This window comes from Anomaloglossus baeobatrachus, chromosome 6 (genome assembly GCF_048569485.1).
Source record: "Anomaloglossus baeobatrachus isolate aAnoBae1 chromosome 6, aAnoBae1.hap1, whole genome shotgun sequence".
NCBI lineage: Eukaryota > Metazoa > Chordata > Amphibia > Anura > Aromobatidae > Anomaloglossus > Anomaloglossus baeobatrachus.
The window spans coordinates 122,302,362-122,321,007 of NC_134358.1; the positions used below are offsets into that span (position 1 = coordinate 122,302,362).

Genomic DNA, 18,646 nt, shown 5'->3' on the forward strand with positions numbered 1-18,646 from the left:
TATCAGACTGGTCCTACCGGGCAGCTCGGAGAAGACATCGGGGTTCTGCTGAACCAACCGTCTGGCCTCTCGCCTCTGAGTCTTGGTGAGGGCTTCTCCAATCCTTACTTCCGGTTCGTCCTCTCCGGAGGGCGCTGGAGCCGGATGTGAACGACCCGAAGAGGAGGGAGGTGGGGAAAAAACAGCCATCAGGCTTTCCCGTTCCTGCCAAGGTTTTAATAGGTTGACATGGTATATTTGTTCAGGTTTCCGCCTACCGGGCTGCAATACTTTATAGTTAACCACCCCTACTCTTTCCTTTATCTCGTAGGGGCCTTGCCACTGAGCCAGGAATTTACTCTCCGCCGTGGGGATTAATACCAACACCCGATCCCCGGGTTTAAAGGTCCGCATGGTGGCTTGTCTATTGTAGCGGCCGCTTTGCGCGGCCTGAGCCTCCTGTAAATGCTCCTTCACAATTGGCATGACCGCGCTTATGCGGTTCTGCATACCCAAAATGTGTTCAATCACACTTTTATGGGGGGTGGGCTCTTGCTCCCATGTTTCCTTTGCCAGGTCCAACAATCCCCGGGGATGTCGCCCGTATAACAATTCAAAAGGCGAAAACCCCGTGGATGCCTGTGGCACCTCTCGTATGGCAAACATCAAATAGGGAAGCATCATATCCCAGTCTTTCCCGTCTTTGGAGATCACCCTTTTGAGCATGGTTTTCAGGGTTTTATTGAAACGCTCGACTAAACCGTCCGTTTGAGGATGATACACAGACGTACGCAACTGCTTGATCTGGAGTAGCCGGCATAGCTCTTTGGTCACTTTAGACATGAATGGGGTCCCCTGATCCGTAAGGATCTCCTTGGGCAACCCCACCCGGCAGAACACCGTAAACAACTCCCGAGCTATAAGCTTTGCTGCAGTATGTCTGAGGGGTATCTCCTCGGGATACCGGGTGGCATAGTCAACGATCACTAGGATGTGTTGGTGCCCTCGAGCGGACTTTACGAGGGGCCCCACCAGATCCATCCCTATCCGTTCAAAAGGGACTTCTATAATGGGTAAAGGTACCAACAGACTGCGAAAATGGGTTAGGGGTGCGGTAAGCTGACACTCCGGGCAGGTTTCGCAGAACCGTTTTACCTCCCCAAAGACCCCGGGCTAATAGAACCTTTGCAATATTCGCTCCTGCGTTTTCTTGACCCCTAGGTGGCCACTCATCAGGTGTTTATGAGCCAAGTCGAGGACCCGCCGGCGATGCGGCTGGGGCACCACCAACTGTTCTACCCCCACGCCCCGTATTTCATCTACCCGGTAGAGTAAATCCTGCTTAAGAGCGAAATGGGGGTACCTTACCTGGGCACCGGGCAGCTGTGCCACCCCGTCAACTACTGTCACCCGACTCCGGGCATATATTAACGTAGGGTCCTGGAGTTGGGCTGTCCCAAACGTATCCGGGGACGCCTCCAACTCCGGGATGGGCTCGACCATCTCAGCCTCTCCTGCCAATACCTCTAGGGGTGACCTATCGGGTTCACACTCTGTCCCTATCATGGTGACCCCTACGGCAGGCGTCCCGGATTCAGGATTGTAGGGCTCAGGTCCCGGACTGACCAATAACTGAGGGGACTTAGGGGGTCCCTTCCATAAAGTCCAAAAATAGGGCAGATCCCTTCCTAGGATCACGTCATAAGAAAGAGTGTTAAGAAGTCCCACCTCATGTTGCACCTGACCGCAAGGTGCTGTGATGGTGACAATCCCCGTGGGATAGTCGCGGCGGTCCCCATGTATGCAAACCACCCCCACAGTACGTCCTGTGGCCTTTACTTTAGCCCTCAAGGTGGATCGCACAAGGGTCACTAAGCTTCCGGAATCCAACAATCCTGTAACCGGACATCCATTCACCTGTATTTGGCACAAGTGGGGCTCCGTCTCTGGGGAGACCAGGTCAGCGGTACACACCACCTGAGCATACATTGAACCCCGCCGGGTAACCCCACAATCCATGGGCTCCGTGGTGAGTGGACACTGGGCTTCCATATGTCCCACCCGCTGGCACCGCCAACATCTAATGGGGACGGAAACCCCCTTGACGGGTTGTCGTTTTAGGGTACAGAACCTTCCAAACCTCAGGAATGGCGGCCTCAGACGGGACGGTAGGGGACTCCTGCACCGTTGTCAGCGGTGGGTCCTTGGCCCTAGGCTTGGAGGGGCCGGACCGACGGGTGGTACGCAAAGTCTCAGTGTCCCGTATCAAGTCCTGCGTAGCCACATGCCGCTCTACCAGGGACACTAATTGGTCCAGGGTACTCGGGTCACCCTGTCCTACCCACCGTTGAACGGTGACGGGTAAAGTGCGCACAAAACGATCCACTACTACCCTTTCCACCATTTGCGCCGGGCTCAGAGTGTCAGGCTGCAACCACCTTTTTACAAGATGCAACAAGTCATAGGCCTGGGAGCGTACGGGTTTGGCTTCCTCATAGAACCACTGATTTACCCGCTGAGCCCGTACATAGGTATTCACCCCCAACCGAGCCAGTATTTCGGCTTTCAGGGTCACATAGTCAATGGCGTCCTCGGTACAGAGGTCCAGGTACGCTTTTTGGGGTTCCCCCCGTCAGATAGGGCGACAATACCTCAGCCCACTGGGGGGTCGGCAGCTTTTCCCGCTCGGCCACCCGCTCAAACACTGCCAGGAACGCTTCCACATCATCCCCCGGGGTCATCTTTTGCAACGCTTGTCTCACCGCTTTCTGGACGCTGCCGTCGTCACCCGGTCCCGGGATTGTTGCTGCCGGTCCGGCACGGATCGACTTGGCCAGGAGAACCATCTGTTCTTGGTGCCTTTTTTCCTGCGCTTGCAAGGCTTGCTGCTGACGTTCCAAGGCCCGGAGCAGGTGTGCATTGGTCTGTTGCTGCTGTGCATTAGCCTGTTGTTGCTGTGCATTAGCCTCTTGTAGCTGTGCATTAGTCTGTTGCTGCTGCCTTAGTATGTCCTCCATGGCGTCGCCGGGTTTGGGCTGTAGTATAGCCGCTCGAATCCAGGACATGTGCTACCGGGTCACCAGGGACGGATGCTACACCTCACCGGCTGTCATGCCCGCATTCTCCACCATATGTGAGGTAGCGTGGTCGGCTGCGCAGCAGAAGACACGGGATCCAGGCATTAAGGTTCACAGCACACGGTTTTAATGTCCAAACAAAAGTCCATAACAAAATACATGTGCCTCTCCAGCAGAGAGCTCAGGAAGTTCTGTTCACTCCCCCCACACCCGGCACACCTGCCCTTGTTCCTGATTCTTTTTAACCCTTCCTTCAGCCTGTAGGGAAACAGCATTAACCCTGGAGTGGAGTTACTTTCTATCATGGAGTGAGCACAGCCGGGGCGAGACGTACCGGCCGTCATAGATAACCCCGGTCACAGTATATGTGTATATATATATATATATATATATATATATATATATATATATATATATATATATATATATATATATATATATATATATATATATATATATATATATATATATATATATATATATATATATATATATATATATATATATATATATATATATATATATATATATATATATATATATATATATATATACACAAAAATCATACATTAACTACACAATACGTAAATTCTAGAATACCCGATGCGTAGAATCGGGCCACCTTCTAGTCTATCCATAAAAGATTAAGCCACAATATATTTCCATTTTAAAATGCTCTATATAAAAATAAAAGTATATGACTGGACTATACATCTAATAAAGTGATAATTTTTATTGTTCGTTTTATATAGAGAATTGTAAAAGGGCAGTATATTGTGGCTTAATCTTTTATGGATAGATATTGATAATTTAATCATATTTAATTGATTTCTATTGCAGTTTTATATATCGAGTAATTTTTGCATGTATTTAAGTCACTTGTATGTTTTTTTACACATTTTAGGGTTTATTTATTCTTAACTGGGTTTTGCGTTCTTGTTTGCATAGGTAGGCACTCTGGCTAATTGAACCAGTAAATTAATATTTTTGTATGTTGGATTTTGGTTGGTAAATAAAGATTGTTTTTAACTCTGTGAAGTTGTGCTGCATCAATTCCTCTGTTTTGAGGACGTTATTTTGGTTCTATATGTAATGACTGATAGTCTTCTCTCCTGATGTCACTGCAGAGCTGTGCGTAATTATAACTAACTCAGTGCAGCAGATCTGAGCTTTGTCTCATTAGAAACAGCAGCAGTTGTATTCTCATAGCGCATCAGCTTCCACCTCACAGACCGGCAGTGTATGGGAGTAGGGCATTACAGCAAAGCTAACAGCACTGACAGAGGACAACTGCTAATTTGTGTGTAACAAGACAAGGCTCAGCTATACTCTGTTGGCTATAATCAGTCAAACTCTGCAGTGAGATTAGATATGATACAGATGTATGACCTGAATAGATTTAGTGAAAGCATTGGGCTGGGGCCACACGGGGATTACTGCAATCCCCTCGCATGACACTCTGCTCACGCTGGCAGTACAGCAGAGCCGAGTGTTTTGTGAGTGTCCCTGCGACTGAGGTCCAACCATGCGAACAGACCTCAGCTGCGGGGGGCAGGCTGGCACTGAGGAGGGGAGGGGGGATTTCTCTCCCTTTCTCCTCGTAACCGGCTATTGCCATTCTCGCCCTGCACTCGCAGTACACCGCGATCGCAGTGCGATTTTTCTCTTCGCCCCATACACTTGAATGGGTGCGAGAGAGAGAGTCTCGCATTACAATCCCGATTAGGTCTGAGAAAAAAATCGCTCATGTGTGCTGACACACAGGCTAATATTGATCCAAGTAGAATGCGATTTTTTTTTTTTTTTTTTTTTCCGTGTGGCTTATGCCTTTAATATGTTGTTTTGTGACAGACTTGTATGTCATTGTTCAAAATTTCCCCTATCAGACTTTTATTTTGCATCCAGTCTATTGGCCAAAAATATTCACTATTCACAAAAAGTTAGGGATATTTGGTTTCGGTTGAAATTTCAGGATGATCCTAAAAGCACTTTAACCTTTTTAAGGTAAATGTAACTTGACTTTCCCTAAACTACTGAATGCACATGTCTAGCTGTTTAATATTTCAGTACATTTTGCACAACCTGCAGTTCTCTAGCAAATAGCTTAATGGCAAAATTCACAACAGGTGTTTGATCCATGAATTGCAACAATAAATTTCGGGAATTGGTATTACACAGTCCTCTTCATCATCCTGATCGCGTTTTGACATAATGAGACCAAAACGACACCTAACAATTGATGTTCTCAGATGGAAATGGCCACTGAGCTTGGAGTGTCAGTGTCATCAGTAGTTGCAACAGAAAGACTGGAAAAGGCACAGAAAGGCAGAGAAGTGGACGTTCTTTGGCCACATCTCACATTGATAGCCTCTTAATTGTGAACAATGCCCTTTGGAACCTGATAATGGGTGCCTCTCACCTTCATTAAAAAGTACCTGGAGTTGTGTGGCATGCAAGTGTTAGAACCATTTACATCAGTGTTCTGCGTGCTAGACGATCTGCAATGGTATCTGACCACACTACCAGGCAAAGGCACCATCATCTTGCTGGACAAGGGACCAGTGGGCCTCAATGCTGTTCACTGATGAAAGTCCATTCACACTGAGCAGAAATGATGGCCGTCAACGATGTTGGAGACCTCAAAAAGAGCGCCAGGTATCAGCAGAGTCGCAATGGAAAGACCCGTAACTGCACCCCACAACCTCAATGACCTGAGGGCCAACCTTCAAGAAGATTGGGATGCCGTGCCTCAGCAGACAGTAACTCCACTTATTAACAGCAGGAGACGTCGTTGTCAGCTGTAATTGATGCTCTTGGCCACATGACAAGTTATTGCGACATTGGCATTTTGGGGAGGGGGTGGTATACTCACCACTGTTTTTGACTTTTGTTTCAGAAAAATTGTATGAGATGAGGAAATCCCCATTGCTGCTTCTACTTAAATGCCCTACTGTCATGATAAAATATCACTGTAGCATTAACTTTAACGTTTCCATAAATTTCATCCGAAAGCGAAATATTCCTAACGTTTTCTAAGTGGTATATGTACTGGGGATCCCTTTAACTTACAATACACTTATGTAATTGACCTTATATCTTGTCTTTTATAAGCTTTGTGCATCTAGTTGAATCAATTTGGTGCAGGTGTATTAATTCATTCATATGCCCTCCTTTCATTATTAATTTTGGATGGGTTTGCTGATATTTTCTGCGTTATTGCTTTATGACGTTGTTTAACTTACTAATTCATCCTTGACTGATCCATGGTCCATACGATAACTGAGGATTGTGCTTCTTTTTAGGAAACAGTCTGGTTTCCCTAACCTTTCACCTCTTGAGTCATAATGGTCTAATAGATCACTTTCACTTGGATATGGTGAAATTACGTAGATTTCTAGGTAAGTAATGCTTGTAATGCACAACATATGGTAATCCTGTCACTAGTTTAGCCAAGTTTTAAGTAAACGCCGGGAAACCAGAAATACTGTAACTGATTCTGACGTTTTGACTGAAAAAACACATCCAATTGTGCTTAAAAATATTACGTATTACCATATTTTTCGGACTAGAAGACGCACCAGACCATAATATGCAGCCTGGTTTTAGAGGCAGAAAATAGGAACATAAAATGTAAGCAAAAAATGTGGTCATGACACACTGTTATGGGGAAAGGATCTGCTACTGACACTGTTATGGGGGTAATGTCTCCAAATTCTCTACTAAGGTACCCCATCCGGGTAATGATCCTACTGCCTTGTATATTATCCCCATCCTTGTATATATGTCCCCACCACATAAAAACAAACGTTTAGGCTATGTGCGCACGCTGCGTCTTTTGCCACATTTTTGCGCGTAGTTTTGGTCTCAAAACTGCATAATTTTCCTTCCCCAGCAAAGTCTGAGATTTCATTTTTGCTGTCCGCACATTGCAGTTTTTTTCAGCTGCATCTTTGTGGTGACCACTGCAGCATGTCAATTCTTTTTGCGTTTTGTCCTTGCGTTTCGGAGGGCTGGTATTTGGCCAGATACTGCTCCCCATATAAAGTCTATGGGGACCAGAATGGGGTGCAAAGTGGTAGGAGCAAGCGCTTCATACTCACCGATCACCAGTCGACTGTCACTGCTGCCACGGGAGCTCTTTCATCTTCTGGAGGCGGCCGCTCATTAGGCTCATAACATATTCACGCTTTCCCTGCTCACCAGTGGCTGTGATTGGTTGCAGGTAGACCTGCCCGCTGAGTGACAGCTGTTAGACTAGAGCCAATCACAGTTGCCGGCGGGTGGATCTACAGTCATATGAAAAAGTTTGGGCACCCCCTATTAATGTTAACCTTTTTTTCTTTATAACAAATTGGGTTTTTGCAACAGCTATTTCTGTTTCATATATCTAATAACTGATGGACTGAGTAATATTTCTGGATTGAAATGAGGTTTATTGTACTAACAGAAAATGTGCAATCCGCATTTAAACAAAATTTGACCGGTGCAAAAGTATGGCCACCCTTATCAATTTCTTGATTTGAACACTCCTAACTACTTTTTACTGACTTACTGAACCACTAAATTGGTTTTGTAACCTCATTGAGCTTTGAACTTCATAGGCAGGTGTATCCAATCATGAGAAAAGGTATTTAAGGTGGCCACTTGCAAGTTGTTCTCCTATTTGAATCTGCTATGAAGAGTGGCATCATGGGCTCCTCAAAACAACTCTCAAATGATCTGAAAACAAAGATTATTCAACATAGTTGTTCAGGGGAAGGAGACAAAAAGTTGTCTCAGAGATTTAAACTGTGTTTCCACTGTGAGGAACATAGTAAGGAAATGGAAAAACACAGGTACAGTTCTTGTCAAGCCCAGAAGTGGCACGCCAAGAAAAATATCAGAAAGGAAGAGAAGTAGAATGGTGATAACAGTCAAAGACAATCCACAGACCACCTCCAAAGACCTATAGCATCATCTTGCTGCAGATGGTGTCAATGTGCATCGGTCAACAATACAGCGCACGTTGCACAAGGAGAAGCTGTATGGGAGAGTGATTCGAAAGAAGCAGTTTCTGCAAGCACGCCACAAACAGTGTCGCCTGAGATGTGCAAAAGCACATTTGGACAAGCCAGTTACATTTTGGAAGAAGGTCCTGTGGACTGATGAAACCAAGATTGAGTTGTTTGGTCATACAAAAAGGCGTTATGCATGGAGGCAAACAAACATGGCATTCCAAGAAAAGCGCTTGCTACCCACAGTAAAATTTGGTGGAGGTTTCATCACGCTTTGGGGCTGTGTGGCCAATGCCGGCATCGGGAATCTTGTTAAAGTTGAGGGTCGCATGGTTTCAACTCAGTATCAGCAGATTCTTGACAATAATGTGCAAGAATCAGTGACAAAGTTGAAGTTACACAGGGGATGGTTATTTCAGTAAGACAATGATCCAAAACACCGCTCCAAATCTACTCAGGCATTCATGCAAGGAACAATTACAATGTTCTGGAATGGCCATCCCAGTCCCCAGACCTGAATATCATTGAAAATCTATGGGATGATTTGAAGCGTGCTGTCCATGCTCGGCGACCATCAAACTTAACTGAACTGGAATTGTTTTGTAAACAGGAATGGTCAAATATACCTTCATCCAGGATCCAGGAACTCATTAAAAGCTACAGGAAGCGACTAGAGGCTGTTATTTTTGCAAGAGGAGGATCTACAAAATATTAATGTCACTTTTATGTTGAGGTGCCCATACTTTTGCACCGGTCAAATTTTGTTAAAATGCGGATTACACATTTTCTGTTAGTACAATAGACCTCATTTCAATCCAGAAATATTACTCAGGGCATCAGTTATTAGATATATGAAACTGAAGTAGCTGTTGCAAAAACCCAATTTGTTATAAAGAGAAAAGGCTAACATTAATAGGGGTGCCCAAACTTTTTCATATGACTGTATATCGGTCAGTAAATTTAAATAAAGAATTTAAAAAAAAAACTGCGTGAGGTTCCCCCCAATTTTGATAACCAGCTAAGATAAAGTCTCACAGCTGGTGGCTGGTATTTTCAGGCTGGGGAGACCCACATTATTGGGAGCCCCCCAAGCCTAAAAATATCAGCCAGCATCCGCCCAGAATTGCCGCATCCATTAGATGCGACAGTCCCGGGACTTTTCCCAGCTCATCCCAATTGCCCTGATGCGGTGGCAATCTGGGTAATAAGAAGTTAAAGGGAACCTGTCAGCAGAATTTTCGCAATTAAACTAAAAGAATCCCCTTCTGCAGCTCCTGGGCTGCATTCTAGACTGGTTCCTCTTGCTACTGTGCCCCCTTTCAGACCTAAATAAACACTTTATAAAATCTTACCTTTTGGTATGCTAACGTGGTTTTATGGCCACGAGTGTGGGCTGTATTGCGTCCGTTATTCGCCCTCCTGCCGCTGTTCGCCGTTCCCCATTGCTCATTTACATGCATGAGGCCGCCGCCCAGTGGCACTATCGTAGGACTGAGCACTGTGCAAATTGCGAGCGCTAGTGAGGTTATTGCGCAGGCGCGAGATTATGGGCGGCACTGTGAATGTCATCACCAGCGTCATCCAAGTACCCGCCCATAATCTCGTGCCTGCTGTAATAGGCATCGTGGATGATATGGCCAGCGCTAGCACATAACGGTGGAGGCAGAGGGAAAAGCGCGGCCACGAGATTATGGGCGGGTACTTGGATGACGCTGGTGATGACATTCACAGTGCCGCCCATAATCTCGCGCCTGCGCAATAACCTCACCAGCGCTCACGCTTTGCACAGTGCTCAGTCCCGCGATAGTGCCACTGGGCATGCGCGAGACCTCGAGAGCACTGGGTGGCGGCCTCATGTATGTAAATGAGCAATGGGGGACGGCGAACAGCGGCAGGAGGGCGAATAACGGACGCAATACAGCCCGCCCCCGTGACCATAAAAGAAAAACACATTAGCATACCAAAAGGTAAGATTTTATAAAGTGTTTATTTAGGTCTGAAACGGGGCACAGTAGCAAGAGGGACCTTTCTAGATTGCAGCCCAGGAGCTGCTGAAGGGGATTCTTATAGTTTAATTGCGAAAATTCTGCTGACAGGTTCCCTTTAATGGCTGCAGCCAATAGCTGCCACTAAGTCCTAGCTTAGTGATGGCAGGCGTCTATGAGACACCCCCTCATCACTAAGCTGTAAGTGAAAGTAAATAAACACAATCACCCAAAAAAAAGCCCCCTCTTTCACCACTTTATTAAGCCTTAAAACACCCCTCCAGGTCTGACGTAACCCACACGAGGTCCCACGGCGCATCCAGCTCTGCTACAACTGACAATCACAGAGAGTGGCTATAGAGCATGACTACTCTCTGTGAGGGTCAGGCCGCAAGTGAAATGAGCCACGTGGGATCAGCAGTGACTTCAGCTTTCAGCGCACATCACCTGACTGAAGTCATCACTGATCTCGCGCTCACTTCAGTCGCGGCCTGATATGCGGTCACAAGTGGAGGACTACTGCTGTATACTCACCTTTCCAAACTCCACGCAGCATCACTCATCTTCCTGTCTGTGCCAGGAGCAGCGCCACTGACCTGTGGGGAGCCGTGCACACAGCGATGATGTCATTGCTGTGCACACCGCTCTCCACACATATTAGTGGGCAGGCAGACAGGAGGACATCGCGATGCTGCAGGGAACGGTGACCGGTGAGTATACTTATTCACTGCCTACCGCGTATCATCAGCCACATGTTCACTTGGGATGATTATGCAGGCTGGCTGTTTGGTATGCGCCCATCATCCCGCCCACCTCTCAGCGGCGGCTTCAGGGCTGAGAAATGATGGGCGTGGGGATGCAATGCATATGAAATGAGGCTAATGAGCGGGCCCACGTGGTCACGGAGGCGCTCCTACAGCCTGTTCCTGCCTCTGATGACCTGCTCCACCACCGCACCCCTTTCCCCACAGCCATCGGACTATAAGATGAACTGAACCCCCAACTTTCCCCCAAGATTTGGGGGGAAAAGTACGTCTTATAGTCTGAAAAATATGATGTGTGTGTCTGTGTATATACGTATGTATGTATGTATGTATGTATATATAATATATATGTATATAATATATATATAATATAAAAAGCTTGTTTCTTGCCTCTGGTTCAGTGCCACCACTGCAGCTAATCACGGAGCTCAGCAGCTCGTGCCGTCTACATCAGCAGACCCACTGAGCTCGGTGATCAGCTGCAGCCGTGATGTGCACTGTAGTTGTGACATCAATTTTGCAAGTAGGACACACAGCCGAGAGCAGCGGAGAGCTGATGTTGTACCCCAGGAAAGTGAATACCTGTTGTTGTGTGTTTTTGTTAGATGTATAAAAGCATTTGGGGCCATGTTTTTTCAACCTGAGAACTCCATTTATGGGCATGAAAAATGTACATTTTTTATTTGATGATGACTTCACTTTGTTTGTGCAATGTGTTTTTAATAGTAGCCAGAATAATTTTGTCCAAAAATTTTGAGTTATTTGCTTAATGGGTAATACCAAGGTGTCGGGCTCTGCCGTCCTGAGATAGCAAGACCAGTGGGGTGATAAAGGAGTTTCCCACTGCCTTACCTCTTGGATGCTACGGTCGTTATTGAAGGCATCATCTAAAGGGTTGAATGGTCCAGAACAGCCTGGCGGCGATCCATTTTTTATGTTTTATGACAGGTCTCCAAGAGTTAATATTGCATAACGCCCCTGATGTTTTTCTCGTAATCCCCAGGATTTTGATGTTGTGTTTTTTTTTTTTTCTTTTCTTCCATGCACCACAATAACATACAATTGATCCCAGCCACTCAGAATTTAAAACTAGAAACCAAAGATAAATGGCCAGAAACAGCTGCTGGCTACCTCTGCAGATGGCACAGGTCAAGCTACTAAGTCTGCAGCATCACATCACTGCATATGTACGGCGGCTGACCTTTACCCTCTGGTGACAGCGTCTTATATACACAGGCACATTAGTTGTAAAGTACTAAAATGCCTGTACTTAAAACTAATATTATGCATTTTACGGACTCTTGGTTGAGGGGCAAAGAAACTATGGGTTATATGTTGCCACCTAGAGGCTGACTCTAACAATACATTAGTGAGCCCTCCCCAACAGGCTACACCTGGACAGCGGACACCAAGCTATTCAGTTTAGCTTCGTATCATGATAGAAGCATGCACGGGTCTGAGTTTCCGACCTGTCTTTGTCTTGGATTTCTTGGTCAATTAATTTACCTGCAGGACTGTGGGATCTGCAGTTTAGAAGCATCTGGCCTTTGATTTGTCTAACTAGGGTTAGGAAAGAAGGACCTTAGACGTCACACTTCTACTACTTAATTTAGTAAGAGTTTTTCACCCTTGAAAAAGGGTCTTTTCTATTGGCAGCTCTCCTTTGGCGATTTTGTTCTTTTTAATTATTGCAGGCCTGTCTGAGTAAAAAAAAAGCCAGGTTCCTGCCTTGGCTATCCTTGTACAGCAGATTTTGACTTGTAGCCATAAGTCAGGACTGCTTGCCTAGGTAGGGTGAACTTGTGGCCACTGGATTAGCCCCCCCCCCCCATCCCCCTGGGGCAAAAGCCTGCTGGGTCATACACCTTCAGGCATCTGCTCTTTTATTCCATAAGGCTCTACTTAGATTTCAGCCCACATCTTGTTGGAACGCTTACTTTTGTGTCAAGGAATGCAAATCTTAGAAGATGGTATTGCAAGGGGCAGTTGGTCATAAGGTAAACGGTGTACTCTTCCTTCTTCTTTAGGACATTGAGTGATTCCGGTGTCCCGCAGTAAGAAATTAGATTTTTTGGCAAGTACCAACAATCTTTTCTTGTAGTCTTCATTGGGGGACATTGCGTCCTTCCTTGTTGGAGAGTCTTGATTTTGCGCCACTTACTACTTGTGGCTGTAACTGAATAGCTGGATGACGGCTGCTCAAGTGTAGCTTGTTGGGGAGGAGTTAGCTTCCTTCCCCCCAAAGATGTATTCTTATGCTGCGTCACACGGTACGATATATATCGGGCGATATGTCGTCAGGGTCACGTCGTTAGTGACGCAAATCCAGCATCGTCAAAGATATCGTACCGTGTGATACCTCCGAACCACTGTGAACGAGCAAAAATACTCCCCTTATCGTTGCTCGTTGACACGTCGTTCATTTTCAAAATGTCGGTCCTCCTTTTGTTTGCCGGTTGTTAATCGTTCCCGTGGCAACACACATCGCTCTGTGTGACACCCCAGGAACGAGGAACATCTCCTTACCTGCGTCCCGCCGGCAATGCGGAAGGAAGCAGGTGGGCGGGATGTTTACGTCCCGCTCATCTCCGCCCCTCCGCTTCTATTGGCCGGCTGCCGTGTGACGTCGCTGTGACGCCGAACGTCCCTCCCCCTTCAGGAAGAGGATGTTCGCCGCCCACAGCGACGTCGCCCGGGAGGTAAGTGCGTGTAATGGGGGTTAACGACTTTGTGCGCCACGGGCAACTAATTGCCCGTGACGCACAAACGACGGGGCGGGTGCGATCACACGATAGATTGTCCCGTGTGACGCCGGCATTAGTGTTTACATCCATTTGGCAGTGTATAACCAATGGTTGCTGTGTCACCCCAATGATGGCTGAGATTTTATTGTGAGTACTTAACTTCATCATATTTCATTGCTGTAATGAGGCCTCCTCTCATCAAAAGACTCTGCAGCTCCTCTGGCATTCCCTTGACCTGTTACACTACCTCTCTTTGACCTCTTATAATGTTTGCTCCCATTAATATACAGACCTACATCAGCAGTCTCCCGCCATTGCTGGGAGCACTTGGTTCATGAATAAACAAGTCAGAATTTGTGGATCAAGGCAGGAGACTGTATTTAGAAAACCAGTTAAGATTATGCTTCTAAAATACGTGAAAACTTCAATGATTCTGTTAATGTTGCATTAGAGGATCATCATGTACTTTGATTCCAATTTTGGCAAATGATATACTGTTTTTGTGTTTTTATTTTTTTTAGTTATGGTTCAAGAAGACTATCACAGTCAGAACCCCTATCACAATGCGGTGCACGCTGCTGATGTGACTCAGGCCATGTACTGTTATTTAAAAGAACCCAAGGTAAGGAAAGCCATCTGTAACAATATGTCTGCCCTTCAATGATTTTCATTTGATTACTATAAAAAAGCACTGATGTCTGAATGAGGCTTTAAAGGGGATGTCCAGTCTTGGGCCTCAAATCTGCAGTCACTGAATTATGACAGTGCGCAGTGTGCACGCTCTCAGGATTCTACGGTGCTAGCAGTGGCCAGTTATGACACAGTATGGTATATGCATACTTCTGGACACATTCCGACAGGACTTATCCGGCCTCACTCAGTGCCGATTTAGTCCTTGACTGTTATCCATGAACTGTGGCACACCGCTGTGGCTTTGCAAGGGAACTAGTTTCTTGAATGGATCAATGCTGCATTTCACTAGGACCTATGTAGCTGTGGTGCCACTGTACATGGGAAACTGTAATATGCTGTTACTTTGAGGAGAAAATATTATTTACAGGTAATAATAGAATAAAAAAGGGGTTTTTGCTGTGTTAGATGTAGGCTCAGCAGTGCGGCCATCTCTCCTCTTTGCTGTGTTAGATGTAGGCTCAGCAGTGCGGCCATCTCTACCCTTTGCTGTGTTAGATGTAGGCTCAGCAGTGCGGCCATCTCTACCCTTTGAGCCGCTATATGTAATATCTGTCGTTATTTCTGTTTCAGCTTGCCAAGTCTCTCACTCCATGGGATGTCCTGTTGGGTTTAATTGCAGCTGCAACACATGATCTGGATCATCCCGGTGTGAATCAGTCTTTTTTAATAAACACAAACCACTACTTAGCAACTTTATACAAGGTAAATGGATAGATTTCCGTTGTGGTAAAGCCTGATCCTCCCCCAAATTTTGCCAATTAGAGAATTTAAAGGGGAACTCCGTTGAGATATAAAAAAATAAATAAAATAAAAACATATATTGAAATGTGGCCTTGCTGTGTAATTCTGTACAATTTTTTTTTTCTCATTCCCAATTCAAACAGAATAAGTTTGTGTTTTCTCCCTTTCTGATTTCTTATTCTTTTGCATATTTACCGTGCTTAAATGCTTCAGATCACCAAACAGATTGGAATATTAGACAAAGATAACACTAAATAAATGCAGTTTATAAATGTAGGACTTAATCATTAAAGGTACCGTCACACATAACGAGATCGCTAGCGAGATCGGAGCTGAGACACTGTTTCTGTGACGCAGTAGCGATCCCGTTAGCGATCTTGTTATGTGTGACACCTACCAGCGATCAGGCCCCTGCTGTGAGATCTCTTGTCGTTGCCGAATGGTCCAGGCCATATTCTTCAAAGGCGATGTCCGGCTGGGCAGGACACATCGCTGTGTTTGACACTGTGTGACAGGGTCACAGTGACTGCTGAGATCGTTATACAGGTCGCTACTGCGACCTGTATCATTCCTGCATCGTTGGTAAGGTGTGACTGTGTGACATCTCACCAGCGCCCTCCCAGCGACTTACCAGCAATCCCTATCGGGTCGCATCGTTTTCGGGATTGCTGGTAAGTCGTTCTTTGTGACTGGGCCTTAAGGCAAAAATAAATCAAAATCTAATAGGAACCTGTGTGAAAAAGTGATTAAAACATAAATTAAAAAGAATCTGTCACCAGATTTTTGTCCTCTAATCTGAGAGCAGCAAAATGTAGAATCTGAGACCCTGATTCCAGCGGTGTCACTTACTGTGCTGCTTAGTTTAGTTTTGATAATTTCTTGCTGCTTTAACAATGATTTTATCATTAGAGGACTACTTTGCCTGCTGACAGGTAATCCAGCATATTCATATTATGCTGCATAACCCCTCCCCCCTTACCACTACTGATTGGCAGCTTTTTGTGTACACTTTACATGGACAAAAATGGGATATAAAGCTCCACATTCAAATAACTGCTAGATCTGCAGAAAAGATAACCGATTTTCTGAAAATGACAGCAAGCAACCACACAAGTGACACATCTCTGAAATCAGGATCTCTGTCTCTACATTATGCTGCTTTTAGACGGGGTAACTAAAATCTGGTGACAAATTCCCTTTTAATTGTGGGTTATTACATCTTTGGAAAGCTGAATTCAATTTCCCTAGCCACAGCCAGGCCTAATTACTGTCACACCTGTTCTCAATCAAGAAATCACTTAAATAGGACCTGCCTGACAAAATGAAGTAGACCAAAAGATCCCCAAAAGCTAAACATCATGGCGCAATCCAAAGAAATTCAGGAACAAATGAGAAACAAAGTTAATCTTTGTGACTCCAGCGAACCACAGTGAGAGCCATTATCCACAAATAACGAAAACATGGAGCAGTGGTGAACTTAAATTTTTGGGGAGCAAAACAGGGAAAACATCCACCGGGGAACCAGGGATCCCAAGTGCATAAAACTTAGTTAATTGTACGTTAAAAAAGCTCTAGGAATGAGCCGGGGAATGCAATAAGGACAGGTATAGGTAGTGGACCTACGCGTTGATGAGAAGCCTTATTTGTGGTCATAAGGCTTCTTTGTAAAACGCGGAGGTCCACTGCCTACACCTGTTCTTATTGCATTGCCCGTCTCATTCCAAATGGGTTTTTTTAACATACAATTAAGTTTTATGCACTTGGGATCCTCGGTTTCAGGTGGATCTGTTCCCTGATGCTTGCTTCTTGAAGTTGAGGCTGCTCTGGCTGGCTCCATGCGAGGGTTCCTGATAGCTATGGAATTCATGATACCAGTGTGGTGAGCGGACATACCTTTTTTTTTTTTTTTTTTGAGATTAGACATCTTCCAGCTTAGTGCCGTTGGACTAATGATCCACTTCCATACAATAACTGATGTTTCGGTAATCCTTTCTGTTGGCACATCTATATACATACTGCACTTTGTGGGGAAACCACTTCAATGCCTCCAATGTCATCTTTTCCACTAGTCTAAAAAGTACAACATACTTTATTTAGTAAAAACCATCACAAATGAAGATGCTGCCGTTAACCCTTGTACATAAGACTTAAAACGTTGACCCTAAATATTTGTAATTATTTGCATATCTGTGTGTGCTGATTGTTTCCAGCCCTGCTTACTGTTTCTTTGTTGTCTACTTAGAATACCTCAGTATTAGAAAACCACCACTGGAGGTCAGCAGTGGGCTTGCTGCGGGAATCTGGTTTGTTTGCACACATGACTGTGGAGGAAAGGTATGTTACCCAGTGTTTTATCTTTAGCACCCCGCATGATCACAGGATGATGCGTCTTGTGCCAATAAGTGCATTTTTATGTGCAAGTCCTCCTCCAGACATCGGCGCTTCACAAAACATGCAAACCTTCTAATCTGGGTGTCCGCCTGCAGAAAACGCATGCGCCCAAAAATGGTGCAAGACAGGGCAACGGTGACTCCATCTGCTCCATTATAGTCAATGGCCCTGTAGCCACAGCGTCTAAAATGTGTTTTGTGGGGCTGTTCGGATGGAAGCTCCGATAGGACCAGTGAAGGTCATAATGCAGTGTGAAAGCAGCCTTACGGTCTAATGAGAAGAAGATGTCTGGATTTTTCAATTTTTATATTTTTTTGCATAGTGGGTATGGCTGATGTCACACCACACTGATATTAAAAGCTGACACTGGGATTAAAAATGAAAACCAGATTTACACATTGATGAAAAATGGACTGTTTTTGTGATTCACAAATATATAAACAGGTGTCTGAATGAGTCCTAATAGGCTTGGTGCAAAGAAATAAATCTATAAACATAAAATTTCTCCGATTTTGGGGTAACCTGTATCTTGTGAATGATTGTGTCGAGACACAATATAATGGTGATAATGATATTTAACTGCTGTACATGTTAAGAGTTAATTTACGACTAGCAAAAAAAACAACTCCTGCATTGTATATCTAGGCACAGCCATGTCTGTACAAGTGTGGCCATGTAACTGCAGCTTATGGGGGTTGTCTGGGCTTATGATCAGTGGATTTCCGACACCTGCTATCACCTCCCACTGCGCAATATCCAAACAGTGAAAGGTGTTCAGCAGCGCTGTAGTGGCCATGTGATTGAATGCTGCGGCTTATTTATTTAATAGGAGCTGATCTGCAGGATAAGTCATTAGTTTTAAGCTCAAAATTCCATTTTTGAGGGTGAGATGCTCTCGCTCACTGAATCTCACGGCTCATGCAGAGCGACGAAATATCTGATCCTAGCGCAATTCAACAAAACATACGATTGCACTCTGACCAATGTTATATTCTATGGGGCTCTGCACAAGTTTGATTTTTGTTTCTGGTATTTCTTTTGTGTATGGGGATGGAGAATATTTTGACCGTTTTGGGTATTTTTTGTGTTGTAGGCAACACATGGAAAGCCAGTTAGGATCAATTATTCTTGCTACAGACATTAGTCGACAAAATGAATATCTGTCGGAGTTCAGGACCCACCTGGACAGAGGGGACTTATGTCTGGAAAATGCTGGCCATCGCCACTTTATTCTGCAGGTATGGCCACTTATGACACATTCATTGATGCTCAGCAGCT

At 45.1% G+C, this 18,646-nt stretch overlaps 1 protein-coding gene across 4 annotated transcripts in view; it reads left to right on the top strand.

The window, feature by feature from the left end:
* The window catches only part of PDE7A (phosphodiesterase 7A), a 138,827-nt gene that overhangs the window by 113,884 nt on the left and 6,297 nt on the right, over window positions 1–18,646 (top strand). For all 4 annotated transcript variants that reach the window (XR_012754673.1, XM_075353225.1, XM_075353226.1 and 1 more), the window contains 5 exons: window positions 6,359–6,454; window positions 14,065–14,165; window positions 14,807–14,938; window positions 17,220–17,311; window positions 18,462–18,606. Coding sequence is in view for 3 of the 4 variants with exons in the window: in XM_075353225.1 (XP_075209340.1) it covers window positions 6,359–6,454; window positions 14,065–14,165; window positions 14,807–14,938; window positions 17,220–17,311; window positions 18,462–18,606 (566 nt within the window). In the remaining variant the exon portion in view is untranslated. The remainder of the gene's footprint in view (window positions 1–6,358; window positions 6,455–14,064; window positions 14,166–14,806; window positions 14,939–17,219; window positions 17,312–18,461; window positions 18,607–18,646) is intronic.